The 20,426-nt window shown below is 44.6% G+C and overlaps 2 protein-coding genes across 3 annotated transcripts; one reads left to right on the top strand and one right to left on the bottom strand.

Annotated features, from left to right (window-relative positions):
• Positions 1-3,801: 3,801 nt before the first annotated feature.
• On the bottom strand, positions 3,802-15,327 carry Der-2 (Derlin 2). The gene is made up of 6 exons (XM_089574769.1): positions 15,046-15,327; positions 10,692-10,757; positions 9,862-10,029; positions 7,298-7,493; positions 6,579-6,669; positions 3,802-4,044 (listed from the first exon to the last, which is right to left on the bottom strand). Exons 1-6 carry the CDS (start codon positions 15,136-15,138, stop codon positions 3,948-3,950), a joined length of 711 nt encoding a protein of 236 aa, XP_089430895.1. The 5' UTR covers positions 15,139-15,327; the 3' UTR covers positions 3,802-3,947.
• Positions 15,328-15,389: 62 nt separating this feature from the next.
• Positions 15,390-20,407, top strand: LOC149364838 (uncharacterized). Of its 2 annotated transcripts, XM_089570208.1 has the most exons (8): positions 15,390-15,656; positions 15,751-15,843; positions 15,914-15,986; positions 16,068-16,162; positions 16,651-16,752; positions 18,004-18,045; positions 18,344-18,394; positions 20,236-20,407. In XM_089570208.1, exons 2-8 carry the CDS (start codon positions 15,784-15,786, stop codon positions 20,344-20,346), a joined length of 534 nt encoding a protein of 177 aa, XP_089426334.1. In that variant the 5' UTR covers positions 15,390-15,656; positions 15,751-15,783; the 3' UTR covers positions 20,347-20,407. The 2 variants fall into 2 exon arrangements, with proteins under 2 accessions (XP_089426334.1, XP_089426335.1); XM_089570209.1 differs by lacking the exon at positions 15,390-15,656 and having other exon boundaries at positions 15,665-15,843.
• Positions 20,408-20,426: the final 19 nt, after the last annotated feature.

Raw genomic sequence — 20,426 nt, 5'->3', positions numbered from 1 at the left:
AGGTGAAGACTGGAGCAGCGGTGATAAGCGTATTAGACATGGGCGCGGCCTGTCCTGCTAAACAGAAGGGAGTAAAAAGAGAGTACACTGTCCTCTTGCGGAGAACGCTACAGGACAGCTTACTCCCGTTTTACTCCCATTTAGGCGTATTCGCGTTTAGAGCGCAGGCTCAAGCGTCACGGAGCGGAAGTGAAAAGTCACGTGATGCCGGGTCCACGGTCGAACGATCCTTCGTGCGCGTGGAAGGAAAACTCAGGAGGCCCTCGCTATCCGAGCTGCAGGCCAAAAAGTGTGCCGGAAGTGACGCGCTTTCGCAAGGACTACTGGGAATCTTTGGCCGACAGCGCAGCCAATAGTAACGCTGGGCGCAGCGGCGTCGTCTGCTGCAATGTCTACTACGCATGCGCCAGCGCACCAAAACGGCGGCCAAATTGGGGGGAGGGAGCACGCCAAGAAGTGTGCCGGAAGTGACGCGCTTTCGCAAGGACTACTGGGAATCTTTGGCCGACAGCGCAGCCAATAGTAACGCTGGGCGCAGCGGCGTCGTCTGCTGCAATGTCTACTAAGCATGCGCCAGCGCACCAAAACGGCGGCCAAATTGGGGGGAGGGAGCACGCCAAAAAGTGTGCCGGAAGTGACGCGCTTTCGCAAGGACTACTGGGAATCTTTGGCCGACAGCGCAGCCAATAGTAACGCTGGGCGCAGCGGCGTCGTCTGCTGCAATGTCTACTACGCATGCGCCAGCGCACCAAAACGGCGGCCAAATTGGGGGGAGGGAGCACGCCAGAAAGTGTGCCGGAAGTGACGCGCTTTCGCAAGGACTACTGGGAATCTTTGGCCGACAGCGCAGCCAATAGTAACGCTGGGCGCAGCGGCGTCGTCTGCTGCAATGTCTACTACGCATGCGCCAGCGCACCAAAACGGCGGCCAAATTGGGGGGAGGGAGCACGCCAAAAAGTGTGCCGGAAGTGACGCGCTTTCGCAAGGACTACTGGGAATCTTTGGCCGACAGCGCAGCCAATAGTAACGCTGGGCGCAGCGGCGTCGTCTGCTGCAATGTCTACTACGCATGCGCCAGCGCACCAAAACGGCGGCCAAATTGGGGGGAGGGAGCACGCCAAAAAGTGTGCCGGAAGTGACGCGCTTTCGCAAGGACTACTGGGAATCTTTGGCCGACAGCGCAGCCAATAGTAACGCTGGGCGCAGCGGCGTCGTCTGCTGCAATGTCTACTACGCATGCGCCAGCGCACCAAAACGGCGGCCAAATTGGGGGGAGGGAGCACGCCAAAAAGTGTGCCGGAAGTGACGCGCTTTCGCAAGGACTACTGGGAATCTTTGGCCGACAGCGCAGCCAATAGTAACGCTGGGCGCAGCGGCGTCGTCTGCTGCAATGTCTACTAGGCATGCGCCAGCGCACCAAAACGGCGGCCAAATTGGGGGGAGGGAGCACGCCAAAAAGTGTGCCGGAAGTGACGCGCTTTCGCAAGGACTACTGGGAATCTTTGGCCGACAGCGCAGCCAATAGTAACGCTGGGCGCAGCGGCGTCGTCTGCTGCAATGTCTACTACGCATGCGCCAGCGCACCAAAACGGCGGCCAAATTGGGGGGAGGGAGCACGCCAAAAAGTGTGCCGGAAGTGACGCGCTTTCGCAAGGACTACTGGGAATCTTTGGCAGACAGCGCAGCCAATAGTAACGCGCATGTCTACTGCGCATGCGCCAGCGCACCAAAACGGCGGCCAAAGTTGGGGGAGGGAGCACGCCAAAAAAGTGTGCCGAAAGTACCGAAAGTGGCGCGCTTTCGCAAGGACTACTGGGGAATCTTTGGCCGACAGCGCAGCCAATAGTAACGCTGGGCGCAGCGGCGTCGTCTGCTGCAATGTCTACTGCGCATGCGCCAGCGCACCAAAACGGCGGCCAAATTGGGGGGAGGGAGCAGGGGGGAGCCGGCTTCAAAAAATGTGACGTAACCGTCTCTCTCGAGTTCTTTCCTTCCTCCACGGTCGTGCGAATCGGCTGATCCATTGGACTTTCAACGGCAGTTTGTGCAGTCACTTCTGAAAGCAGTTTTTCCCATTCCACCAGCAACGCTTCTGTGGTTTGAGCCTCTAGCTTTAATAGTTAAAATTCCGCATTCAATACGTTTTGTCCTGTTTTAAATGGGTTACAAGTGCGGAGGTCGTATTCGATGGCAAGTGAGCGCGCCTTCAAAACAGCGCAAGACAGATTCAGCTCAAGAAACTTCCTGGAAATTTTCCCAATGACGCCGCGCGTCCATTTTGTTGCCGCTGCATGATGCAGCCCCGTTCCCGAGCTCACGTGAGCGCACAGAACCGAAGGCATCCGAGATGCGGAAACGAAGCCACGCTGCAAGACAGCGCGCGGGCAGCGTTGTACGATAGTGAATGAGTGAGTGGGAACATGAATGCAGTTGCCCGGGCTAGCTCTGAGGCATTTGTACCCGTTCGTGCGCTTTATCTAGTTCGATATCGCTAAAAATACGCACTTTCCAGATTCTGACAGACGGAAATTGTGCAGGGTGAAAGTGGTCACCGCGAAAATACAGCCGCAGCGCACGCGTACCACAGCTTCGACCGCTACGCATACTCCCGTATCAATGCACTCCGCGATAGAGGTCTAATCGCAGTGACCGAAGCCGGCTACACCAACTTCAATAAGCTGCTCTAGAATGCACTATGCCTTTCCTACATTGCATTTCATGCTTTCACCTACTGTCGACGAAGAAATAGACTGTTATCTCTTAATGCTGCAAAACAGCCTTTCATTTCTTGAGGGTGTAAAAGAAGAAACAAGAGATATGCAGAAGAAATGGCTGGCTAGTGTTCGAAGACGTCTGAAGTGAAAGCGAAGCAACAGACGGTCAACCCATGCTTTAAAGAGAACTTTAAAACAATGACGTCGACAAAGATTGTTCTGGTACTAGTGAATGACAAAACTAGGAGTGCAGTTTTGCGTGTTTCAGTCTAAAGCTAAGCAAGGCCAAGAAATTGTCACGCTGCTTGCCACAAGCCAAAAAAAGTTTGCTAGTAATTGTCACGTGAATTTTAAAGTAGTATGACGCCAAATGTTGGTAGAGTGTTTTCTGCTTTGTAATGATGCGTGAGACGCTAGTGTGTATGGATCACCACATGTCATTTGCTTATGACAGCCAAATAGTTTGTAACTGAAATTTTCCTCTCAGGCTGTTTCAGTTTCAACATCTGGGCGATGGTCATGTGAGGCATGAAAAAAAAAATGTAGTTTACGACAACACTCCCGCAGCTCCCGGTGGAAGTGGGCCTAATGGCATAATGCATTTCTTTTTTTCGTCATAATAACGTGAACCAATGCAGTTTCTCCACAGAAGTTTTTTGCTTGGGGGAAGACTGCCATCCCTTCCCATTAAAATTGCCCCTGTATTCTGATACAGAGCAGATGCCCCTCATTTCTTGTGTCGCATATGCAGGAGATCCACTGTGCTCGAACATTTATGTGACCCAGGAACATGCACGCCCGCTTGCAGACAGCTCTGAATCTGATGTATGTTATCTACTCTAACAACAAAAATTATGGGGAAAGCCCAATTGTAGGGTCTAATACGTAAACCCAAGACAGCGTAAATAAAGACTGCATAAAAGTTTAAATCAATAAAAAATTATTGATGTCCATTACATAAATAACCACATTAAACAATTTCGCCACTGATTACAAATGCTGAGTTGTGGGATTAAAAATGACAGCTGCTACTTTCCGAAAATGGAAAGCAGCAGCTGTCACAGCAGAATGGAGTGCAAAGTCCACATGAAAAGAACATAACTGCAACTTTAATTTAAAAGACAAACAAAAGGCCCACGGCCTGTTTTCCTCACCAGCATTAGCCACCAACAATAGTAACATGCTAGTAGGAAAAATAAAACTGGAAAAGAGAAATATCTGTAGCCAACTGCCTCAGTTTCCATTGTTCCCCCAGTCAAAACCCCCCGGTCTGTCTTCGGGCAGTGGGTTGTAGTTGGGGTCAGGTGGTGGCGATTCAAACAGGTACTTGCTGCAAAGAAACATGCAAATACAGGCTTAATGAGTGACCTATTCCAGTAATGTTATATCTTAGTTAACTATGATACTGTGATAAAACTGTACCACGAACGTTAATCTCCCACTGCACGGGGCATAGCATTCCACTCAATCATAGTTTGTTCATACAAATATTTAGGCAATTCCTCTGAGAAAATTGTCTTCATGGCCACACTCATGGTCTCTTTGAGTGGTTGCAACTACGCAAGCTTTCCAAATGCAGTCAGTTAACGCTGTGGAGTCAATAAATTGAAAAAAAAGGTGACCAAACTTGAAGTTGACGAGAAAAGGCCAGAGGGATAACCCAGGGAGATGTGGCAAGACAATGTAGAGGAATATCTACACATGAAGAAGCTCAAGAAGGGAATGGGTTAATGATAGGTTGAAGTGGAAAGGGCTCATCAAAAACAAAAACATCGTATAAAAATAGAACAAAGCTGCAAAGAAGAAGAATCAGGACAAGTTTGTTCTACATAATTAGACAAGTCTTTGCCACATCTGGAACAAAGGACAAGGGACGTTAACAGGGGCAAGCCTGCAGGACATGCAGGCAGTCGCTGGCAACTATATACTACTATTACACCTAGACCGCATTTCACATATCCTGGAGACTTTTGTTCCAACAAGTACGATAACTTCTCCTTCTGGAGCAAAGGGTGATGAAACAGGGATTCATAGAAGTAAAAATAGATGCTTTCTAGCAACACAAACACAGCCCACAGCAATTGGAAGATCACTCCAGCACTATACAAATCAAATTTGATATCCAACATTAAATGCTGATAAGCAAACAAGGGAAGGGGAATGAGGGGCTCGTTATAAATATGAAAGAAGCCAACAGCCACAGAAACCAAGGGGCACAGGGGATTTTTTTTTAATTAATTTATTTATTTTGTGGTGTTGATCAATTTAGAATTTTTACTGAACATGTTATCGCTTAAAGCTAATTGATTAGAAAAGCAGAAGAAAAAACAACCACTGCCGCCGGTGGGATCCGAACCCACGACCTCCGAATTACGCGTCCGGTGCTCTACCTCTGAGCTACGGCGACGGCTGTCAAATCTTCTGCTTTCGGGGGTATTTATGTTTACAAATAACCTAACCTTGAGAGTGTTCATCAGCGCCACCCACGTTCATAAGCGGCGGACGTAGAACGTCCGTCGCCGTAGCTCAGAGGTAGAGCACCGGACGCGTAATTCGGAGGTCGTGGGTTCGAACCCATGACCTCCGAATTACGCGTCCGGTGCTCTACCTCTGAGCTACGGCGACGGACGTTCTACGTCCGCCGCTTATGAACGTGGGTGGCGCTGATGAACACTCTCAAGGTTAGGTTACTTGTAAACATAAATACCCCCGAAAGCAGAAGATTTGACAGCCGTCGCCGTAGCTCAGAGGTAGAGCACCGGACGCGTAATTCGGAGGTCGTGGGTTCGGATCCCACCGGCGGCAGTGGTTGTTTTTTCTTCTGCTTTTCTAATCAATTAGCTTTAAGCGATAACATGTTCAGTAAAAATTCTAAATTGATCAACACCACAAAATAAATAAATTAATTTAAAAAAAAATCCCCTGTGCCCCTTGGTTTCTGTGGCTGTTGGCTTCTTTCATATTAAATGCTGATGTAAGATACTCAGATCTTCCAAAGTACTGCCACCTCTGTCATGAGCCTGTATGGCAATTAAACTGGAATATAGAAAAACAGTGAAGGAAAATTAGGTCAAAGGAAGAAAACAGCCAAAAAACCTTGGAGAGAAAGCTACAATACCATTTTGCCCATGCCTGCCTGTGTCTATTCCTCTGACCCATTTTAGTGCAGTAACACTGCTACACGCATACTCGCAAAAACTCGATGTCTGAAGTCATTCTAGGAGTGAAATGACGGCTCCCAAGGATCTATAAATATAAAGTAGAGGATGACCAATTCCACACATATGGGCATAAACCCATTATTTCTATTTGAACAACTTCCATCTGTGAAGAATGGATCCAAACACCGCACCGGACTTGAAATTAAAATCAAAGTGCTAGTGTACCTAATTGACATTTTCCCTAACTACACAAATCGACCATCATTTTCTCTACAATCTTTGCCCATTCTAGTTCGGTACACATCTACTAGCCCAAGTCAACACTCCTTTAACATTTGTGCCCATTAGACAGGTGAAGTGCCAAAGCTGAAAAGACCTATAAAAGACCTGCTAGAAAGGAGCTACACTGAACTCAGCTGGTAATAGAAAACCTTGCACGAAGTGCTGGAAGAGCAGAACCGCTCCCCAGATTTTCAAAGCCATGAGAATACCACATGATACAAGGGTTACAGTCAACCATTTAAATTAACAAGATGTCATGGATAACTGAAGCAGGCTTTGAATCAGACGTGTCAGAGCAACAAATTCCCTTTATGACACTGGATCGACTTGGTTAGGGGAACAGTACTGTACTAAACAACAGTTCCCTCCACAAAGTGGCCAAATGGTGGTCAGCAGTGCGCAGATCAGATGAGCAACTCACATGAATTTGGGTGTAGCCAGCAAGCGGAATCCGCCTCTTTGGTTTGGAAAGACATCCTCCAGGAAATAATAAATATGGCCCACAATCACGCCTGCAATCAATTGAAGGGAAAGGGATTTGATCACACTTCGACGAGGGCCAACCATGCCATAGGCACTTCCCTCTGCACTAAAACCTTTTCTCTGGCACTGCAGCTAACGTACAAAATGCATTGAGTGCTTTCCTTGTCACGTTCGCTACGAGTGAACAGTGGTCATCTGCAGCTGCTAGGACATGCTAAATGATGAGTGTTGATGATAGCTTAAACACTGAAGCTTTTTATCGTTTTCCAAGTATGAAATTAAAAGTCAGATAAAGAAATTGTGCAGAGTATGCAGAATTACTATGACAAGCTTGGGCAAAAGAGTGCACACATTGTAGCTCGAAGCGCAATGAGATGTCTGTTCTTAAAGTGCGAAACAAGTATAAGCTGTGCCTTCCCAAGCTCATACAAAGCTTTGTTTGGGAAACCGGAACTGAAAACCATGCATAAAAGAAAAAAAAAATGCCCCAAAATAAAAAAATTTACAGCATGTTGGGGCACTTGATGTAATATGCTATTACTGCAATGTCTGTATATCCAACCACAAGGAAAAGAATGAAAACACTGAAATTTGATCTTGGCAGCCTGGCATTGCATTTCCAATTCAGGCTGGAGCAGAGGTGGCACACAGTCTCACCTACGATGTCAACAATCACTGAGTTGCCCAGGATGAGCGAGAAGCCCAGCAGCACCCAAGGCAGGTACGGTGCCTGGAAGTTGATGAGACCGAAGAAGTTGAGCCGGAAGTACGGGTTCCGCCGGCTCCATATGTACACCAGCATTGTGGTGAAGGCGTGCCCCAGGAAGAGCTGATTTACAAACATCCCTATCACCTGTGGGGCAAGATGCTAAGGAACAGAGACAGTGCAGTTTGACACGATAAATGAGCAATGAGCACTGTCACATCATGATCTCATACCTCGTCCAGCCAGCAAGAACTATGCCACAAACTTAAAGGGAAAACTTAAAGGGAGAATTTGAGGCGACTCAAGGATTTGAAATGTATGAAAATGTTACGTGACGCCTTCCAAGCAGTTTTGCGCTGGCATTTAAAATGATGATGTAATCATCAATTAGAACAGTGACGGCATTCAGGCTTCTCCTCACTACGTCAGAGAAGTGCAGAAAAGATTGTGATGCCGTCACTGTTGCCAAAACTTCAAACTTCCGCTGCCTCCGCTCACATGCTACCGTGCGTCGTTCAAAGCCGCTAAAAATGCTTTGTGGGCTCTACCTTTGGTGGCGTTCATTTCCTTTCTTCAAGCAACCGTTTCTTTGCTGAAAAGATGGAGCGCCACTGAAGGTGACGCCATCACTGTGGCCCCTGCCTGGTGTTCTGCACTATGCAGAAGCCTGAACACCTACACAGCTTCATTCGGTGATTACAGCATTTACATTTAAAATGCTAGCACAAAGACTTCACATTTTTTACCAGCAAGTTTCACACATTCAACCTCTTCAAGCTCAATAGAATTCTCAAACCTCTTCAGCTGCCCTTAAAAGGGACACTTAGGACAAAATGAAGTTGGCCGTCATCGACCAAGTAGCATGCTCTAATGACAAAGAAGCCACTTTCGCTGAAACCGGACCTTTGAGTTAGAAAAGGCCAAAAGAATTACGTGCAGGTACTGACACCAGAAGTCACTTTAACATGCAAACAGCAATGGCACCAAGTACTTTTTTTACTGGTGATTCTATCGAGTTAGGCAGCACTGCCTCCACTTCTTCAGGCCAGCAGTCACAAAATGCAAATCCTTTCAACATAGTCATCCCCACGAGTTTGAATCAAGTGGCAGGGAAAAAATGTCCGTCATCAACTGGCAATTTCCAAACAATAAATATATCTTTGGTTGCCGAACAAGCATCAAGAGTGGCACAATAAACATAACTGAATTTTACTAACAAATTACAGGTGAAGTTGTGTTCAGTGTCTTTTTAACTGAAGCACCATCAGGCAGAAACAGGCAAAATTGGTCAAATAAATCAGCACACTTTACATTATAATATCTGAGCCTATAATGTTATGCTGATGCTTAACTGCTTAATGCTCTTTAGGCACAACCCCATTACATCAACAAATAAATCATAATTGCGATACTTTCTCAGAGGAGTGAATAGAGAAAAGCCAAAAATCTGTGCACAGAAACTGTCCCCATTTCATTCTGGCATGACGCTGAATTAAGGTGAGCCATACACTCGTTTTCATGCGCAAGAAAATTCCAAGTTAAGAGCTGCTGTCTGCTCCAGATTTTTTTCTTCTTTTTTTTTTCCTGGTCATTTAATACAAGTTTTAAGAATACTAATGATCAATTTTACTGGTCGATTTGGAGCAGCTTCTCTTGCTCGTAAACAGTATGTGTTTTTCATCGGCTGATCCAAACTGAATCGGCATGTTTTGTTGGTTGTTTTACAGCAACTCCCTCCACTTTTCTGGCGCAATTCATCGCTGCTCAGTGGATCCAAGAAAAATTCTCCACAGTGCAGCACCATTCCTAGGTCCACTGAGCAGAGGTAGACTGTGCAATAAATTCGAAAGTGAGGTGCTATCAATTCCAGAAATAGCCTGTTAGGCAGCAAGGTCTGAGGCACTACAGGACCACTGTAGGCATTTGATTGACATTGAAGTCTCATGTGGTGTCATCTGTTTGGGAAGCTCACAGGACAGCTAAGTTTCTCACCAAATAGCAGTTTAAGCAGTTCACACAGCAGCAGCAGCAACACTGGCTAGACGTATGTGCTTAGTGGAATGTTCATTAAAAAGTTCCCTTAACTAACTTACAAACAACCGAAAATCATTTGCTATGTCAATAGCTTAGCACACAACTACTGGGACAAATGGGTAATCCACAAATGTGGGCATGCATTGGTGATAAAGTCTAGCAAAATGTGGTGCATCTCAGGAGTGACTGCTCTGTTTCATTAGAAGACATAGAGCCGAAAATGAAATTACGATGAGAATATGCTGGGCACGAATTCTAGAACCCAATGTGCATGTCATGTCAACTGCCAGGATCTCTGCTGGACTGTATTTGTTTTTCACTGGCCTGTAGAGGTTGGACAATTCTGTCACAAATTTAGCTCCTCTGGTGTAGTTCAAAAGGTGGCTTCAAACCGACCAGTGGAATTCACAGTAAGGGATGCAGATCTGCAGTGGATACATCCAGCATAGCAGAAAAGAATACTAGAACGTCAAAAGGATACAATTATCAGTGATCCACCAAGGAGAAACATGTAGAAAAAGTCTGCTGTCCTGCCCCGAAAGGAGCCTTCCTCCAGCATTCGGCAATACCGGACAGTGAACAGCATGTTGAAGAAGAACGCGAAGCCAAGAGTGCCAAAAAACAGGAAAGTCGTTATGAGCCTCCATACCTGCACGACAGAAAGACGACATGTCACTTGCATTGCTTACAAAACAAATTATGGTGTCCCAAGGACAAAAAGGCAACCACATTTGGTGTGCACAGCACCGTAAGCCTCTTCAAAAACAAAAAAATAATGTTGTTGTTATTATGAGACCTAAACAATGTTATCTGCAAATATTTTCATAGTAGTACTGCTGATTCACAGAAAACTACACACATATTCTCACAAATATGGTGAGCACTGAACCTGGAGTTAGAACTAATAAACCCACAAAACCTGTTTTATTTGGCAACATGACTGACTCTCAAGAGTGACAGCCACCCATATTATGTTTCACAATTCGCTGGAATTGGTACTGAAGAAGCTACAGGTGCCAATCAGGAGTGCATTCATCTCCCACAGCACACAGTGATATGGCACAATAAGCAACCAACTAGAATTACCTTGGCAAGTATAAATGCTAATTACCTACTGTCTGTATAGATGGCTAAGCAACTGGTTAAGTTGGTTGAGTAATCCCAAATTTAAAAAAAAAAAAGATCCTTTTGAATTTCTGCAAATACAGGCCTACACAAATGATTGTAACTGCTCTGTAAGCATACCTGACCAGCACAAAAAGAAAACATTTCCTTTAATTGCAAGAGATGATAAGGGATGGAAAGACTTACTTGATAGTGCTTTATAATCAAGGTAGGGTTGAAGTAAAGCTGGAATGGTGAAATGATATCTAGATGCTGAAAAGAAAAAAGAATGAGCTGGTTATCAAGTGCTCTACAGAAATGGGAGACAAAAATGCTCAGCCAAAACCCCATAACCAAGAATCACACAATATATCTTCACCATGGTCAGTTAGTTCACCACTGCATCTAGGTATGATTGAAAGAACATGCAACTCATGCAAAAAAAAGCAACACTTTTTTGCAGCTTACAGATATAAGAAAACCATAATAAAGTTCTATTTCAGTTCTGTCGAAAGCAATTTACTTACCAAAAAATATGAACTGGTGATAGTTGACCAAAATGAACAAAATCTTACAAATGTTTGGAAAGGTTTCCTCTAATAATATGTAGACAAAACAAATCTCTTACTAGCATGCACACAGACTGTCAGTCTCTGCAATCCCAAATGGAAATGTGTAGCTTGGGGAATAACAGAGGCTTGCTAGTTTGTTCTGGGGCCAGCAAGGCCTGAGCTGATGCCAACTGGGATGATCACCAAGGTGGCATTTAGGGGGTATGCTAGGCTGAAGAGTCAACTTCTGAACTGCTCCACCAATTTTGACAAAAATTTCGGGCATGGTTTGGCTTCTTGTCATCGGACTATATGCGAAATTTAATTACCATAGCGCAAACAGAAAAAAGCTTACAGCTGTCATAGAACAATTAGGTGTGTCAGCTTAGGAAAATTATCATTTCAGAAATAATTAAGATATACTGTTTGCGAGTAGATACCTTCGAGGTGGTTTATAGTGCAAGATAAGGCCAGTCACGTGTTTTTTTTTTTGTCATTTCTGCAAAAATCTCATCTTTTTAAAAACGAAGTTCTTTTCAAAGATTTCACAACGCTATTTAACTTTATGACCAAAAATAATCAAAGTGTCCTGCTGCACAGGTTCAGCCCTGCTCTTCCTACACAATGCTGCTCTATGGCAACTGCTTCAAGTTTCCCTTTTTTTTTCCAGCTTTAGAGCTGTCTGGCGCCCTGTTAAATATTCTCCTTGGTTGCTTAGTTGGTTGGAAAGATAAACAAATAAGCAACGTCTAACACAGCCGAAACAACGTCTGGCTTAGCGAGACTGAGTGGCACGAAAATAGCGCTGGAAGGTCATGTGCTGTGTTTCCACCAATCTGCGTTTCTGTTTCAGTTTGCTAGCCTATCCGCAATTGCCACGGTCAAAAATATGCCTTTCTTGCTTAGTCTTTCTTATAAGATCTGGTGTACTCATGATAGAAGGTCTCCCATAAATAGAAACTGTGCAAAATTAACTTTCTAACATGGACATTCTCTGAATTCGGTTTGTTGCCCGCTCTGCGGCCATGTCTTGAAAAAGGCATTCATAGGCGCTTTCAACAGCGAATACACACCACCGTCTTGTAAAAAGAATAATTTTCTTCTTTTCTACATTACAGATAACCAAACTTAGAAAGAAGTTTCTTTATTAAATCAGGAATGCAAAACATAACAAATTTAGAAAAAGCTTTTTTTGGGGGGTGAAATTTGTTATTTTAGCCCCGCATCCCCCCTTAATGGGACTTGTTCTACTCTACAGTAACAGTGAAACAACTGTGTTCCACAAACTACTGCACACACAAATGTCATGCAGAGGCACATGTTGAGGGAAAAGATTCAAGACGCAAAGAAGCCCCCTAAAAAAAGGAGACTACATGGCTGCCTCTATACTGTGACCTCCACTGGCAGCTAGGAGGTATAGCCACATTCTGTCTTAGAAATGTTTGTACAATGTTAATAACTGCAATTTTTATGAGCAGTATTGGGTTTTACTACACGAAGCATTTGTTCACTGTTTTTGATGCAACCGCAGTGTGAACTAATATAGTCTTCGAGCTAAAGGGTACGGAAAGTATTCACTTTGCATGATAAATGCCATTTTCAGAGATGTGGACCAAAACAGGTGGCGATAAGACCATTAGACTTGCAAGTGGCCTTTCGTCTTACTCCATGTACACCAAAACAACGGCCACTGTGGCTTGAGTGCACACTCCCTGTAAGCAGCTTGTGTGAAACGCTGAGTTTACCATTTGTGCAATCACAGGTAACTGAAAAAAAAAAAAACATCTTTGCTCCCTGAGAGAGTGCCACTATTTGCAATAGCATGTCAGATGTGAGGGACATGAACGCGAAGAAAGTGCATACTGAAAGGACGTACACTGAGCCCATCACTGTCACTTGACATTCTCTGGTTCGTAGGGTTCTTGAGGGAATGCATGTTACCACTTTCTCAGTTTGATTCCCAAGCAAGTTTCTTTAAGCCTAATGACTATTACGTCCTATGTCAAGCTGGGCACTTTTATTCCTGAACAACTGGGGTGCTTCTGACGAGCCACTCTTTGCAGTTTTAAAATTGTTCAAATATTGCCAATACGTTAAGCCATGGGCACTTTGAGAAGATGGAAAATGCGTGTTGTATGTGTGGTAGGCTACTAGCTGTGGACTGCTAAAATTGGCATGCTCACTGGGCCAACTCAGATGTCACTTTTATTTGCATTAAATTTACTTGATACCACACATGACAGTGGCATCTAGCTAAAGCTAAAGGTGTTTTCAGCCGCCATAAGCTTTCTGGTCTTTGCGCCCGCATCTCCTGCTGTGAAAAAGAACAAGCCTGCAAGACCAACCAACAAAAGAAGTTCAAAAAGTGTGCTGTGGGGGTAGTGTATTCAATCCCCATGTTCAGTGGGGAAGTATACATCAGGAAGACTGGGTAACGCCTGAATGACTGCCTCAGGGAACAGGACAACACGATGCGAGTGGGCATGGGAAGCAACCTGCCTTTTGCATGTGAAAGAGAGCAGCAAATGTTTGCCTGCATTATTGACAGGAGGAATTCCAGGCACGAGCGAGAACTGCTTGAAGCATTCATACTGGTAAACAGCGCAAAAAGGCGGGACAACGACAAGACAAGCGCTGACTACCAGTTGATAGTCAGCGCTTGTCTTGTCGTTGTCCCGCCTTTTTGCGCTGTTCACCAGTACGAATGCATACCAACTCGCCCAGATCTCAGCTTTACTGCTTGAACCATTTTTAATTTAAAAAACAACCGACCCTACACAAGCTATGCATCTGCCCTAATCCCACACAAAGAGTGGAATCTGGGATGGAATGATGACCGGGCTTCATTTTTTCATTTGCACGTGCGCTTGTGCAAGAAAATGGCTTTAAGCACACGTGGATGAGCAAAAGAACAGCAACAGAGTGTGTGTTTGTGCCTCCTTCTGGTTCTGTGTCTTGGTTATCGCTATTTTTTTTTTTTTTTGCTGGAAGATATTTGCCCAGAAATTCACGCTTCTGAACCACTAGTTTCAGATATCACCAATGCACAAGCAATGAAAACTCGCGCTTTGTAGTTTTGCCAGTCCCCCCCCCCCCCCCCCCCGCTTATTCAGCATTCCTAGGAAGTAGTGGAATGTAGTGCTCATAGCAGACAGCGTGTTTAGTCACACCAGGAATGCAGGTAACAAGCAGGCAGACAGCTAGTTCAGCTCTCCCATAATATTTTGCACCGAGAACCTTTGATCCTTCAATATCAGAAGCACATTAACGAGAAAATAAGCAGACCATTTCATCACCCCACCCTGAACTCACCACCTCATCCATTTGTCTCTTATGCAAAATTCTGCTTAACATCACACAACTTTTATGCAAATGAGCTCTTTCAGTTCACTTGCAGAGACATGCGGATGAAGAAACGAGGAAAAAAAGAAGTAGACAGCCACCTGCGCGCTGCCAAGGCGCCTGTTCAATGGACCAATGAGTTCGCCGCTCATTTAATCCAGTACATGAAGGCTGCTCGCATCCAACTCCATTCCAACTGGAACTTTGCGAACGATAACGCCGTTAGCGCGTTATCGTACCGCAATGCAAAGCGTGGCGATTTCGTGCAGACGCAAAGCAGGCCTCGAAAGAACTTCCTTTCCTTGTGTTTCCTTAAACATAACTACATATATGTAGGCGACATGTCCACGAAGCAATTTTCGTCAACGGAACGAACGCCACCGGCAGCTGTGCGCACGAGCCACTGCGAACAAGCCGACACAACTCGGAAGCACACAACGACAGACTGTGGAACAACTGCTACTAGGGGAAAAACGACCAATCTACCACCCAACGTCCTTCCGTTTTTCTTCCTTCTTTCCCCCCCTTAGTTTTGTTAACTGAGCGCCCGGCGACAACGAACGATGCGTTGTAACGTTTGACCACCGTTAGGTACTATATGTGGGGGCACCAGGAGTCTATGTCACAGAAGAATGTTAAACGCAAGACATTCTTTCAAGCATACTTACTACTGCTGCTGTCGTAAGCACACACGCTGCAGTGTATGTCCGAGTAACGACAGGGACTTGCATAAATTCTTGCATCAACATGCGCAGAGCCATAACGTTCCGCCCTGTGATTGAGGAGTCAGCAAGCACATGCACATGAGACGGACCACACGCTACCACACAAGCTCGGTCAGAGGCATAGCGCCAGCACCCCTTTTCTACAGTATGTAGTCACTAATCCACGTGTAATTCACTGCTTCTACACACGACGAGATACGGCCAGCCGACATCACACAGAAGAGATAGCCGGATCAGTTAACGTCTTCGGCTTGTTTGCAGCCAACGGTAGCCAAAGTGTCTGAACACCTCTGACGAAACCGAAACATCGTCGTCATAGCTTGCAAGTCGTAGAATGACGCAAAATAAGAACAGCGTTAAGCACGGCATAGCGTACTTTAGGGAACGCGAACGATGTGCAAGGCCGAATACAATACCAACAGGGGCGCGCTCGTTAAATTCGCGGTCACGCACTGAGGCTGCGGCAAAGAAGAGAATGACGCATCGCCACGAGCTCTTGCGGTGTGCGAACACGGCAAATAAATATTCCAGGCCATCCACGCCTCTTTGATAAGGTGCGACATCTCCTTCTACGAAATGCCCTACGCGCTGTACCAAAACAAGTCATCTGATCACTTTGTTCTTGTGCGCCGTTCTTCGAAATTTCAGCTTTCCAGCCACTGAACCTGCCTGTAAAACGTCATGAGTGCCAGAACAACTTGCACGACTGAGAGCCTTATTGTCCTGGCAGCATTTTACGTGGTAATTATATGCTCTGGAGCATGCATGCACTGGCAGTGACGACACCCTTCTCACCCCATTTTAATTCCAGGCATGCAATACTGGCAGCATCATCATAGGATATGGCAGCATGGCCAGCTATACTGCTACCCTGGACCACACTGGTAAACACAATGTCTTCATGCACGTCCATACAAGTAAGAGCAGCGAACTGCAGCTATAGTATTCTGTGTACCCAATTCCAGAGCGTCCAGCTGTGCAGGCCATGTATGGACTAGTGGTCTTCAACAGGCTGGCAAACATCGTTGTCTGTCTCTTCTGGCTTTTGTTCCTCAGCATCGTAAGTACTACACAACAGGGCAGCACCATGCTGTGGGGCTATTTTTTATTGCTCAGTATATGCTTGAAAATGCTGAGCTCTTTTGACATCTTTTCGAACCAAGACACTTTATACTTCTACAGCTGGGAGCAAAAGGTCAGGAATCGGTCTCAGTTCGATATCAACTGGCCATGTTTGGATGCCAAATGGGAAGTCTTAAAACTAAGGCTTCATCATTCATGCATGCAAATGTCTCTATGCATGTGATATTGGAGCAGCCATAAACTTCTGGGTAACTTGCAGAATTTTACTTCAAATTGCACTTCATGACGCTTGAAAGTTTTTGCTTTAATGTGACATATACTTACCAGTTCAGCATAGCTCTATAACAAACTTACAAGCACTAATTAATGGTGGAAAAACACACTGCATTGAGTACTAACGTACCAATGAGGGTGACACATCCCAGAAACGTTCATTTCTTTTTTTTTTCTTTTTCTTTTAAACAGAGCTACACATCAGGCCTCCGATGGATATTCATCTATTTTCTCGTCCACTTCAACACGACCATCCTATCACAGATTGCCGAAGTCGTGAAGGACTCATTTCTGGTAAAATGACTTATTCTGACTGTTATGTGTGATGAGATTTGTAAAATTGTTAAAGATATAGCTTATGTTGCTTCCAGAAACGTTTAAAGTTGCAAAAACTCTAGCTCAGCAACACAAATTAGGCCACTCTAGTAACAACAATGCACAAAAGAACAGTGTCCGTTCAGCCAAGTGCAGAGGTCAGATTCAAGAGTTTCTTGCGGTCAGCAGCACCGAAATTGCATTGCCCACTGGAATCTGCTCTCTCTTCTAAACTGCTGCTCTTGCACAGCTGTAAGCAAATTAGCTGTGAAGTTTGATTCTGTACACAAAAGGTGCTGCTACAGATGCATTTCATTTGGCTCACTAAAGAAAGAGTTACACCGCAACGACACCACATCTGTACTGAAAGTCTAATGACGAGCATTGGACTGAGAAAGTGAAGTTAAGAGAGGCACCCCACGAAAGAACGAAAAAATTGGAGAAGACTTTCTCCTCCCCAAGGGTATGACGCGATAGCTCTGGTGGGTTAATGCCCGTATATGCCAAATTAGTCATTCTCGACTCTACATTCATAGATCCCTGGGAGCCCTCGTACCACTCCTGGCGCAGTGGTGCAGCGGTTTAAGCGATGGCCCTGCAATGGCAGGTGCTGCCATTGCTGGGGCTTGTGCGATCCAGCTTGCTCCTCTTCGGTAACTTCTCGCAACCAATCATTAATTTAACCGTCACCTACCATGGTGGTTAGTTTGCTCACAATCCGGTGGGCAGGTTGTGATGACTCCAGAAGGTCACATCACCTAGGCTGCCCACCTAGGTTGCTCCTATGGGGAGTTTCTTCATCACAACACCGGCGACGCCAACGCCAACACTGGATTTTCTGCACAACGAGATCCCTAACACTATCACGCTAAAAAGGCATTATCGAGTGCTAGCACAGCCTCAGTCATGAACCCAGTGCCACTCAGCATGGATAACATGGTATTAACTCAGGTTTCCCTTTTTTGCTCATGAACAAGTTGTGAAAAAAAAAAAAAAAAAGCATTGCTGGAACACTGCGATATACTATGTCATCTCATACTTTTACATGTGGCAGTGCTTCTTCATGACTACCCATAAAATGTCAGAAAATGAGATAGTGGTCATTGCGTGGCCAGCTTTTTACCCTCTTTGCTTTCACAGCTCTACCTGCATTTTGCAAGCACATAGATGAATGACTCTTATCTGTTTTCTGCCAATATCATGCACCGCACCCAAGGCTGTTTATTGCAGGCACCACCACCAAAAATTTACACTGAAGAGGAGTTCACGACGGTAAGTTTGCAGCACTGCCTTTTAAGGCTGACTATAGAATATTTGATAAAGTAATGCACAGGCTAACGCAGCTCAGTGTCAAAACTGTCTTCTTACTGCAACAGGCAGTAGAGCGCACACTTCGAGAACACAGAAAATTTGGGGGGGGGGTACCAGATCAGGATAGCTGGTACTAGTCCTTGTCGCTTGCTTTAAATTCAGTAACATTAGTCAGGCTTACAGTAATTAAAATATGCTATACTAGCGAAATACACCCGTGAACACGCTTCATTTAATGCCTAAACCTTCACTCTTTCAGGATACATATTCAGCAGAGGTGGTACCAGTCTATGTGTGGATCTTTCTAGAGGTAAGGCTACATTCCCTTTGAAGGGTGCATCAACCGTTGTCATCAAAATCTGTCTCCCTCCTAGACAGGTGCAGGTTGATGAGCAACTCTCGGAGAAAGCGTTCCTATCTTATCTGCAACATACATAACTTTGAGTAGAAAAAATGGGCACCAATGCAGTTCGTCTGCATTAAAATTCTCATTTTGGGGATGGGATTTTCCCCCCCAATTCACCCTTGTTCTGTGGTAGTTGCCTCACAGAAACTCACACAAGACTGGAGATTCCGCCTCAAAAGGCACTGTTATTTTCAAATGGTTATTGCAAGTAGCATGCCGAGTCCACGTTATGCATTTTAAGTCCCAGTAGATACTACAGGAAGGCAGGATAAGTGAAAAAAATAAAAAATTTGGTTGTATTTTTGCAGACAAACCACGCTTTAATAACATTAACCGATCAGTATCGTTTTCCTTTGGTCCAACAAATATTGCATCGTCCGGAGCTGAATATTAACAATGAGAGTATTAGATGTGGTTGTAAAAACTCAGGCTCACAGCAGTGGCGGCAACATATGTATGCTACCTAATAACGCTAATAAAAAGGCTAACTAAACACATGCAGCAAACAAAAGGCTTACTAAATCTGGATCTTGAAGCAGTGACCGGTTTCAACCCCAGCTTCTGCTCTAGTACAATACTGTAGGCACTTTTTTCCCCGCAGTGCTTTTAAAAAACCCTGCACTTTTCCCTACATTTATTTTACAGTACTTTTCTCTTAATCATTGTTGTTCCTCGAGATTAATGAAAACCAAAGTGCAGGTATTTGCTAAGTACTACAAGTCGTATTTTTCTTTTTTCATACTAGACTGTGTCTCAAGCAGGGTCACCTTATGAGAAAACTGGCCACCACATCACCTATGGCTACATGTTGAAAGAGAAAGTTAAGAATCCAATTTCAAGCTTCATTAACTCACAGTACACTTGAAGAAAGCAAATAAATTAAGCACGTAAATGGCTATCATAAACTCGTACCTCATATGCGGCTTTACGATTGAGGGTAGTACTATCATCTCAATATTTACTCCAAATTGGTCACTCTTCATCGTATAGGCCAACACCCTAATTTCGAAAACTGGAAAAAATGTTGAAGTGTTCTGTAACTTAGCCAACAGAACTTTTGAGCACTCAACGGGCTAAAAATGAAATGGAAACAGCATAATGCAAATGTAGCATCACTGTGAGAAACACATCACTTGAAATTGCTCTGCATTTACATACAGCGCAAAAGAGCGCTGAGATGCAATACACAGAAGAGCGCAAGAGTGGACACAAGAGGGAACCACTTTTTTTCTTATTTATGTTTAACAGATAACTTAATGTCTGCAGTGTCAAGGATGTCATATGTAAAGGCAATAGTTTATCTGACAAAGTAACAATAGTACGAATTCTACTATCGGCGAGGCAATGGCACTAGGGGCTCAGTGCTGATTGCTGTAATGGTGTTATCTCGGATATCTCATTCATGGCCATCTTGAAAAGAGGGAATGCGTGGAACCTTAGCTTCACATCAATGGTAGCAACTGAGCATACAGACATCTCGTAGGTAGCTGTAAAGAATGTTTTTCACACTGGCGTTGCTTATGCCATTCTTTCTTTTCACCAATTGTTTTGTGACTTTTCCAGACCACAATCTTTAGCCACAAAAACCTTTATTCCCAATATAATTTCCCGCATTTCCCTGCTAATTCTCAAAATTCCCTGAAAATTCAAGAAAATTTGTCAAATGGAAAATTTCTGGTTATCAAGCCTGTGAGCCCTCAATGGGCTTTTGCCCTGCTCCTTCTAATGGCCTATTTATTTTTCAGGCAGCCATATTAGTCAGCATCTACACATACTACACCAAAATTCAGGAACTCGAAGCAGAGGTCGCCAAGAAGAACGCACAGCAAATGTATACTAGCACCTTTCAACGGTGAACTGCACGTATATAATGTATGTATAATATGTCTATCATGTGGAATAAAGCATTCGTTTTTTACGAAATGTTCAATTTCGA

The sequence above is a fragment of the Amblyomma mixtum genome, chromosome 2 (genome assembly GCF_055824585.1).
Source record: "Amblyomma mixtum isolate Tamu chromosome 2, ASM5582458v1, whole genome shotgun sequence".
Taxonomy (NCBI): domain Eukaryota; kingdom Metazoa; phylum Arthropoda; class Arachnida; order Ixodida; family Ixodidae; genus Amblyomma; species Amblyomma mixtum.
The sequence above is the reverse complement of the archived record's forward strand: the minus strand, read 5'-3'. Positions and strand labels throughout refer to the sequence as shown.